Source organism: Engraulis encrasicolus, unplaced genomic scaffold, assembly GCF_034702125.1.
Source record: "Engraulis encrasicolus isolate BLACKSEA-1 unplaced genomic scaffold, IST_EnEncr_1.0 scaffold_52_np1212, whole genome shotgun sequence".
NCBI lineage: Eukaryota > Metazoa > Chordata > Actinopteri > Clupeiformes > Engraulidae > Engraulis > Engraulis encrasicolus.
In genome coordinates, this window is record NW_026945841.1 from 347,365 (window position 1) to 357,859 (window position 10,495).

Genomic DNA, 10,495 nt, shown 5'->3' on the forward strand with positions numbered 1-10,495 from the left:
GTTGCTACCAGTCAGGTCAAGAGTAAAATACGAGAACTCCTCCCACTTTGTTGGGAAGCAAACAATCATTAACTAACCAATGGAGGCCATTTGGGAAATGCTGTTAAGGAAATGTTAATTGTTATGGTCTTGGTCAGACTAAGTCTCGAAGAGATTTGAAAGTCGATGATAATCAAGCTACAGGCATGCCACAATGTGTCATAGTTAGGTATGCCACAACGTGTGAAAGTCATTAATTCCAAATTAACTCCATTTAATTGTGAATAAAGCCCAATTCTGCTTTGAATTCGTCATGTATACACCTCTTAATCCAGAATTAAAGGAAAGATCAAAGCAAACTCGACGGAACTATTTAATTCGGAATTTTTAATTCGGAATTAAAAACATCATGCAAAGATAGTGACAGTGTGATAGTCAGGTATGCCACGATGTGTGATATTCAGGTATGCCACGATGTGTGATAGTCAGGTATGCCACGATGTGTGATAGTCAGGTATGCCACGATGTGTGATAGTCAGGTATGCCACAATGTGTGATAGTCAGATATGCATGGGCGTAGATTTGGGTAGGGACGGTCGTGACATGTCACAACCAATATTCAAGGGCTATAAAATAGTCCCGACCAATTTTTGACATATTAATTTAAAAAAAAAGAACTAACTGAACGAAAATCTACATTGATTAGTTTAATATTTCAATATACTATGCAGTCGTAGCATTCATTTAAAAAACATTTTAAATTGGCTAGTTAGTGAGCTATGATGACCCATGCCGCTATTGGCTGCAACAAGCGGCCAGGCGGAAGCAGTGGTCCACGCTGGTGGTGCTGAAAAGTGAACGCATCTGTCTGGTATTGGAATTAAACTCAAACGGCATGAATGTTTCCTTCTGAATTTGACATTGATGAGCCTCAGAGATAGGCTACCAAAAAGAAAAGGACGACTGGCATAAGAAGTTATGCTACCTCAACAGTAAACCTACGGCCCCATAAGATTTCATCTAGGCTACTACGCATGTGTTGCATCGTTCGGTGTTTAGGTAAGATAAGCGTTATCCTCCTACCCTCCCTTTTGAGTGCAAGTTTTAACGGTCTCGTTGTAGCCATCGATTAAGCCCTGGCAGATGCAAATAAACATGGGAATGAATGAATGAGAGAGTCTGGATGCTGGAGATGCTGCCGTTTGAATTAGTTGCTGTAGCCTGTTGGCTATCCACACACCTCACATAATGCATGCCATAATTGCAAAACATTCCGACTGTCAAACTACTCGATAGCTCAATGCGATTTATGCTTGCTCATTTCGGTTGCCGCGTGCCGCGTGTGCCGCATGTTGTAAAAAGTTTGGCAAAAGAAATTAATTTCAAGTTGTGATTCCTCTGACATTCTAAGAATAAAAGTCAGGTTTTAGATATCGTCAGGCAAAAAAAGGGTCGTTTATTCTCCCAGGACAAAGGGGCTCGGTCTTGATGGAGCTTGTTGACTGCTTTTACAGAAAGTAGCCCAAGAGTAGCCTGGCCTACGTCTTTAAAGGAGCCGCTACCCTTTTAAAGTCAGATACAGATATTCTCTCTCTCTCTGTCTCTCTGTCTCTCTGTCTCTCTCTCTCTCTCTCACTCTCTCTCTCCCCATTGTTATGTTGTCCAGACCCATTAGAAATGCTTAGTCGTTGAAGCAATTTTGTTTAAATAAATGTTAAATAGAATTATCTCTGTTGAACATGTAGGCCTACCACTTACTGTATAGCACTGTTCATTTTGGGAAAAGGATATGAGCTCTGGTCTAATGTGCCACCTGGTTTAAGAAACAGTCTTTATAGGCCTAGGCCCAAGTCATTATTTCGGTAGGGCGCATAGGCCTATAGGGCCTATTGAATGAGCCTAGATTAATTTTATAATACCAGTCAGATTAATCTAGATAAAGAATCTATGTAATTTTTTTATTTTTTTAATTTTTTGGTTGAAGTTGTCCCTACCAAAGCTCAAGCCAAACCTACGCCCTTGCAGGTATGCCACAATGTGTCACAGTGGGCACTGTGCCAGGTGGGTCAGAGTTTCTTCATGTACCTGCCAGGTAAAGTATAGACAACTCAAGTATCTGAAGGAGGTTTGTGTGTGTGTGTGTGTGTGTGTGTGTGTGTGTGTGTGTGTGTGTGTGTGTGTGTGTGTGTGTGTGTGTGTGTGGGTGTGAAACTGTAATACTATGGCTAGTGTGTGTTTGTGTAGCTGTAATATACTGTTGTTTTATACTGGAGTGTGTTGCTGTCTGGGCTGTGTGTTTGTGTAGTTGTAATACTAGTAGATACATAGACTTTGGTGAAAGTTTGGTGTCTGCGCTAGTGTGTGAGTGTAGCTGTAATGGTGTGTAGCTGTAATACTAGATAAGTGTGTTAGTGTAGCTGGCAGAGGAGCTGTGTGCAATAAACTAAACTACTGCGTGTGTTGTTTGGTGAGTCATAAAAGCTGAACAGTCAGCTGGTTTGGTGATGAATCATACTGCCCATGTGAGATACTTAACGACACTAAACACAACTATGCACCCCACCCCACCAAGTGCACTTCTACTATCAAATATAATTATAATCATAATAATAAGTATTATTATTATTACTATTATTATTATTATTATTGTTATTATTATTATTATTATTATTATTATTATTATTGTTATTATTATTATTGTTATTATTAAATGTATTCTTATTGCTATTACAACCCCACCTAGTGCACTTCTATTACCGAATATAATTATAATCATAATAATAAGTAGCCTATTATTATTATTACTACCTGGCGACCCTATTCACTTGCTGAGAATGCTTAACTACATCATAACAAAATTGCCATGACATTACAGAGAGCCATAGCACTGCGCTAAGGGTTAAATGTATTCTTATTGCTATTATAACCCCACCTAGTGCACTTCTACTACCGAATACACAATGATAATCAGGGAAGAAGACAGAGGGGCGACAAAGGGTTAACCTGTCCCGGGCCTAGGGACAGAGGGGGCCCAGAATTGGGTCCTGCTTACGTTGTATGTATTGGGTTAAGGGCCGGTCCGATTACTTTGTTCCGTGCCCGGTCAAAACTGTCAGCGACCCTGATGATAATACTACTACTAATAATGATAATTATAATAATAATATGAATACCAGTAACTGTATAGCACAGAACAGTATACGTACTTCGAAGGGTTAACCATTTCACAGGAAAAGGAATGTGTGCACCATACTGGAATGTGATTTCTATTTATCTGTTTATTTTCAGTTACAAGGTCATAGTCTCTGTCAGAGTGAATGTTTTGTCTGTGCCTGTGTGTGTGTGTGTGTGTGTGTGTGTGTGTGTGTGTGTGTGTGTGTGTGTGTGTGTGTGTGTGTGTGTGTGTGTGTGTGTGTGCCTGTGCGTGCACATGTGTGTGTGTGTGTGAGGGAAGCCGAAATGAGACTTCCTGATAGTGTATGAAGCAGCTGTTACTTTGCCTCGAGTGTGAAAAATAGCAAATGAAGGCCAAACGGTGCTCAAAAAACCACCTGGCGCGCTAAATGTCGCAAAATTTCAACCAAATTGTGTTTAATTCTATGATCATAAATATACAGAAAAACCCGCCCAATGGCCATTTTTATCCGCAGACAGCCCAGACCTTGCCTGGTTAACACCAGACCTAATCACAAGTGAGATAAGTGAGATTCTTTCAGATCGAAACGATTGTGTAGAATTAAAGGCAGTATGGGAGTTCCCAGGCTAGCCCAGACCAGCCCAGCTATCCCAGGCAGACAGCTATCCCAATTGGGCGGGTAACTGACACATCTGGCAACACTGAGCCCATGATCTCTGTGGTTATGGGCATACTGTAGGCATACATATAGATATAGCCTATTAGGCATTCAAGTAATTACAGTATAAGTTTACAAAAGAAGCTTTGGTTCCTTGTTTGAACATTCTGTACAAAATAGCCTACCAACAGAATAAAACTTAATAAATAGCAATAAAACATTTACAATTCAAAAGCCTTATAGGCCTACAGGTCAACAAATGTAGCAAAGTAACTTCATTGGTCAGGAAGTAAAGTAAGATGACCAGCAGCCTAGATACATTGTAGCCTAATAAACATTACAAACACATTTTGCATAGGCCTACAGTAGAGTAGTAGAGCACACATTTACAATCAGCCATTAGGCAGATGAATGGGAGTGGGGAGGGGTGTGGGGGGCATGTTAGTGATGCATAGGACAGCATGGTGTATTGCAATACGGCTTTTTTCCCCTCTTTAGCCTATTTTAAGGTAGGCAAAAAGTTGCACAGGAAATTTTTGTAAGGCGAAATGAACCCACATGCTTTATTTCCCCTTTTAAGACACAGGCTTAGTCAAACCTGACGCATGAATCCAGCGCAAGACATTAGGCAATATCGCCGAATACCAAGGAAGAGACACATAGCCTACCTGCGCTTTTATATGCACCACTCCTCGGATCACACGAACTTTGTTTGCCTGACAGAGTGCGTAGAATATGCTTGAAAAACGTTCGTCTTTATTAACCTCCCTGAAAACACAACACAGCAGAAACAAACAGTCTGATAGGCCTAAATGTCAACACTCTATAAAACATGCAGAACTGTGCAAACGACATGGGCAATAAACAGGCCTAAAGTAGGCTATATAAATGAATAGAACAGCTCACTCACCTGTCCCTGAACTCGTTGTCATAAATAGCCTTGAGTTCACTTTTACTATATTTACGCGACAGTCTGTTATTTTCGACCAGGAACTCAATAAAATCGAGCCCCGTCTGACGATTTTGAGCAAGAGTTTTTCGCGGCATCGTCGCCCAGAAATTTGTTTTAGTTATGATCACACCAGAACGAGGAAAGCATCTCCTCAACAGCTGACGTTGTTAATTCACACTGTAAGACCTATCGCCACCGACTTACGAAGGGGGTTTGCTCTTCTCGGGAAACGCAAGCGTCGGAATGAAAAACGAAACTCAAGCGGCAGGCGGCCGGTGACGTCACCACTCCATGCCATAATTCTGCACGGAAGTAAGTTGAGTTATTGTGCATTGATATCAACTGTGTTGGCTAAATATCTTCTAGTTAATTTTGAGAGTTCCTTTCTGTGTTGATAGGCTATTAAGAGTCCATAGAGTGCCTTGGTTGAGCTTTCTCTTGAGTTAACCCCTGCTGAACTCAGACATCTGTTACAATAGACTTCAAATTCCTCCAAGGGCCGTAAAAGTCCTCAGGGGGCCGTACTATTAACACACACCAGGATTCCCCCCTGCACTTTAGGCCTATATTCAAGGCAGTCACCTTCAAAACAGGCCCCACCTTGTCTAGGTCCCCTGAATATAGGCTAACCTAATTGTAGTGAAAATGAAATTTGTAAGATTCCTGTACAAAATATTTAATATTTCATATGAAGCTGCATTACATTAAAATTATGTTGGGGGACGGGTAAACGGCCCTCGAGACATAGGTTCCCCACCCCTGCAATAGACTGATCTTGTGAGGACAACATTAAAACAGGTTAGCCTCAGGCTACGCATCGAATGGAACGCAGTGTTTTGGATACAAACACGTGCACACCCCTGCACTAAATTTCATAAATAAATAAACTGAAATGTTTGCGGAAGTGTCCTGTGTGCTTCGGACATGCACAATGTGCATTGCTGTCTTGTAATAAAACCTGGTGCTGTGTTTTGTTTCATGTGGATTGTAAGCTTTAACACAAAATACAGCTACAATATATTTCTATAATAGATAACGCACACACAAAGCACAACATAAACAGTAGGCCCCGACTGTAAGTCGCTTTGCATTAAAGTGTCTGCCAAATGCAATGTAATGTAATCTAATTAAATACAAATAAAAACAACTACATAGGCTATGTGTGTGTGTGTGTGTGTGTGTGTGTGTGTGTGTGTGTGTGTGTGTGTGTGTGTGTGTGTGTGTGTGTGTGTGTGTGTGTGTGTGTGTGTGTGTGTGTGAGAGAGATAGAGAGGGGGGGGTGCTCTGGCTGTTGTATATCTCACAGAATCCTTCACTGAAGCTACATTGCATATATAAATCCTAGTAACCGAATGAATAAATACAATTTAAATAAATTAAATTAATTAATCACCATAGAACCATGCTTGTCATGACAGTTACTTCATCTGATCAGCAGGGGGCACTGCTGTCCCAATGCAGGCGGCTCCCGCCAGTGTTGCCAGATTGGGCGGGTGCCCTTCCAATTGGGCTACTTGGGATGAGCGTCAGCGGGCAAAAATGGGAAATATTGGCCATTTGGCGTTTTTTTAAGCTGTTTTGGGCCCATAGAAGTCAATGTAATTTGTTGAATTTGGGCGGAATTTAGCGCATTTTGGCGGTTTTTGAGAACCTTTTGGGCAGGATTTGGTCAGACACATCTGGCAACACTGGCTCCCACTCTCCATGCAGTGTTTCCATATGGGATGAGCGTCTGCGGGTAAAAACGGGAAAAATTGGCCAATTGGCGTTTTTATTTTATACAGTATGCCGGGTTCGAGTTGTTGCCATCCCCCCAACAATGAAAATGGTCTTAAATCATCCCCTTCAATGAAAATGAATCATCCCCCTCTAAAACAGGCCTCTCTTCTTCACATACTGTGTTCAAATTGCACTCTTTAACAACTACATTTTCAAAACCCCCAATAATCACAATCAATCTCTGACCATCTCCCCTGCTTTGATTTTACAATTCGACCACTGACAGTAAGCAGTTGTTCTTCATTCCTGAGACATTTAGTGCCAGGAATGTGAAAAAAGGAAAGTACAATACACATGATTTATAGCGATATGCGTGTACGTATCTCACAAATGGTGAAGAGTAACAAGAAAGAGTCACAAAGGGGGCTCTTTTACATAGGAAATGTCTCACTCCTGGGTGCTCTTTTTTAGGAAATGTCTCACTCCTGGGTGCTCTTTTTTAGGAAATGTCTCACTCCTGGGTGCATTTTTTTACATAGAAAATGTCTCACTCCTGGGTGCTCTTTTTTTTACATAGGAACTATATGCCTCACTCCTGGATGCTGAGCCATTTGATTAAATAGATAGACAGTGCGCCCAGGGGCGGATCTAGCCACTTTGGGGCCCTAGGCGAAATATAAACATGGGGCCCTCAAAAGTCATCATTTAAACACGTCACCAATTGGCATGGAAGGAGCGAGGGTGCAATTTTTGTATTTTGTCTCATATACGTATATCTTGGATTACTTTACACAAGTGACACATTAGGATCTACTTTTTTTGTGTGTGCGACAGTTGGGGGGCCCTATGGAGGGCAGATTTGGTCAGGGCCCTAGGCAATTGCCTAGGTTTGCCTAATGTAAAGTCCGCCTCTGAGTGCGCCTGCATCTGTGTTTATTTCTGTATGTGAAACTTTTACAGTGATATAAGATGATAAAGATAAGAGTCCCGCAGGAAATCATGACATACTGTATATCATGTCCACAGAATCCAAAATAATTGGCACGAAAGTTCAAACTAAATAATTTCTGCATCAGAGGCTTAGTAGAAATACGTATGAACTGACTTTGAAAAGGTTACACGCGTGTTCATCCAGGAAACGACATTACACAAACAATAATGCATCCTCACATCTCCTACATCTGTTTTACATATTTGTCCTGGCATCTGGTGGTCAGTACCCACCTTCACTGGAAATTCAAACAGGAAACACAAAATATGCAAAGGTGGATTTTTCATACAGATGAAAAATGTGCACTAAAATGAAAGGTGTAGTATCACCATCGACTCAACTTCATAAACTTGATATCCTAAAAACCTTTCCCTCTCCATCCCCCTCTTTATAAGTGAAGATGAAGACAAAAAGCATTGGTCATTCATTTCAGGAATGACAGATCATTTGGTTGGCCTTTATTATTACAGGAGAGTGTGAGAGTAGACAGCAAACAATTGGGAGAGAGAGATGGGGCAGGGCCACAAAATGACCCTGGCCGGACTTGAACCGGGGTCCCCGTGGGCAAAGTTGTTGATGACTTTTCAAAGAAACCTCTGTATCCTTCAAGTTGGCCTCCTTGTAGAAACGTGCTGAAAGTGAAGGCCCACAAGTGTACAATGCACACTGCACACAACAAAATTGCATTCATGCCTCACCCGTGCCAGGGGGCAACCCCTAATGGCGCCCGAAAGAGAGCCGTGCATTCGGTTATGGTGTTACTTAAGGCCAACAGTCATAAAATGTTTATGACATGGACATAATGTTTATGACACGTGCATAATTGGGTCATGACACTGTAATGACATGCCTATGACACCGGCGTCAAGTAAAGTGTTACCGATACGTCTATCATCAGCACACTGCAGGAGGGGGTACATGGAAAAAAGTAATGTATGGAGCATAGTCACATCGCGATAGAGGGAATGTAAATATTGAGTTAAGGGAAACTCATGGTATGTCAAAAAGGCTAAAGGGGTACGCAAGACAAAAAGATTGGGAATCTGTACAGGAACAGCTCAGCAGCACATTAGGGGTTTGCAGACCTCTTTAGCATCACGACGGACAAAGACGTAGCATAACATATGGATAAAAATAAATGCTCCATTGTCACAAATGCGTTTCAGCCCCCTAATTAGAATATTTTTAAAGCCTGCTTTTTTATATCTGGATTTTAAATATCTGCTACGTGGAAACGGAAGGCCAAAACCAATGTAACCAGGAGAAAAAAATATCCACATATGATAATATCCTGCTACGTGGAAACAGCTCCAAAGTCTACACACCCCTCTTTAAAGGGACACTGTGCAGGAAATGGTCAAAAAAGGTACTGCAACTATGCTGCTCATTGAAACTGGGCTGCCTATTGCCAAAGTTGGTCTTCACATGAACGTTTACTAAGTAATAAACACATATTTTTTACTATGGTCCAAGTAGAGTCATTTTTGCTGCTAAATATAGCATCAAATTTTGGAAATTCAAAATGGCGGACCATGGAGAAGATCCCCCTTTTCATGTATGAAATGTTCCATTTTTCCAGTCATAATGAATACGTAGAATTTGATGGTGGTGGTAAGTATTCATGAAAAAGGTAACATTAGTGAATGGGCAGCATGAATTCTGGAAATAAACAACTAAAAATATCACACAGTGTCCCTTTAAAAGTCAGGTTTTTATGATGTAAAACGAAATGACAGATAGACAAAAGTTCACAGGTTTTTCCAGCTTTAATCTAAAATCTGTACAATGCAATTGAGAAACAAACTCAATGCTTAGAAAGGAAAAAATAGAAGATAAAAAACTTCAATTAATATGGTTACATAAATATACACACCCTAAAGCTGGGCTTACACTGCGACTTTTGCCCCGATTTTGCCCCGATTTGGCACTCGCACGACTTTTTCAGAGTCGGGACGATTTCTTGCTCAATCGCAGGTCAATCGTGAGTCTCGCATCGTGCAGTGTACATGGGGTTACGACAAGTGATTTCACCTCACGATCGTGCAATCGCAGGGTCGCAAGAAAATCAAAACGGTTTGAAATTCTGGTCGTGGCTCGTGCGTAAATCGCACAGTTAAAGCAGTGCTACGACCCGATTTGACACTTCACATGCACAAATTAGTAGGGCCGTGCGATTCGCTGTTGAGCGCGACCTCATCTCCACCTCAGGTGCGCATGTTCCCTCCTCTGCAGACCGGGGAAACATGCCTGTCGCGTCGTACGGTGGAAGCATTTCGCTCGCATCCGACTGTCGGCTCGTGTAGTGTGAGGACGTGAGTCGTGAGCTGTGAACTTTTAAACAGTGAAATTCCATCGTGCAGTGTGAGCAGAAGCTTAAGACCCACGACTCGTGAAAATATCGCACAGTGTATGCCCGGCTTTAAATACTTTGTTGCAGCACCTTTGGCTTTTATTACAGCACTCATATCAGTCTTTTGTGGGTAAGAGTCTATGGCACATGTCGATGTGGCAATATTCATTCACTCACTATTCATTCATGGCCTTAATCGACCATGATAAATCCTGATTTTTTTAAGCATGGTTCGGCACATTTTTTTATTTTGTTTTACTGTTCTGCCTTCCATTTAATTCCATGCATTTAGTTTAGTATGGCACACTTAAATCTAATGGTGAATACCGCCACCTAGTGGATTTTCTCGCGGTACTGCGCCTTAAGCGCAAATCTACTTCCTGGTTAGTTCCTGCCAGTGTTTCAAGAGTTTTCTGCCGTAAAGCCACCGGACTTCATCTCTCCCGCATCTGTATTATTTTCACACTTGAGCCTTGGACAATATAAGTCTGTGAGTAATCGTTTTGTGTTGGATGTTGTTTGGAACGAAATTTCATGCATATTTTGTTGTGTATTTCGATCTATTTGGCTCCTGAAGTGATGTTTTACCTGACTGGAAATGTTGGCTAATCTGATTGTACTTAGCTAAGCTAGGTCACGTTTGTGTGTGCTGAAATTATATCGCTGGATTGCGTGTAGATTTGTGCCACGTGCAAATTGTAAAGTATGAG

The 10,495-nt window shown here is 41.4% G+C and overlaps 1 protein-coding gene across 1 annotated transcript in view; it reads right to left on the bottom strand.

Moving 5' to 3' along the window:
• Positions 1 to 4,905, bottom strand: part of LOC134444363 (putative helicase mov-10-B.1) — a 48,155-nt gene extending 43,250 nt beyond the window's left edge. Inside the window, exons 1-2 of the mRNA XM_063193700.1 lie at positions 4,684 to 4,905; positions 4,442 to 4,541 (exon numbers count right to left, since the gene is read on the bottom strand). Of these exons, the coding sequence (XP_063049770.1) occupies positions 4,442 to 4,541; positions 4,684 to 4,820 (237 nt within the window). The 5' untranslated portion in view covers positions 4,821 to 4,905. The remainder of the gene's footprint in view (positions 1 to 4,441; positions 4,542 to 4,683) is intronic.
• Positions 4,906 to 10,495: the final 5,590 nt, after the last annotated feature.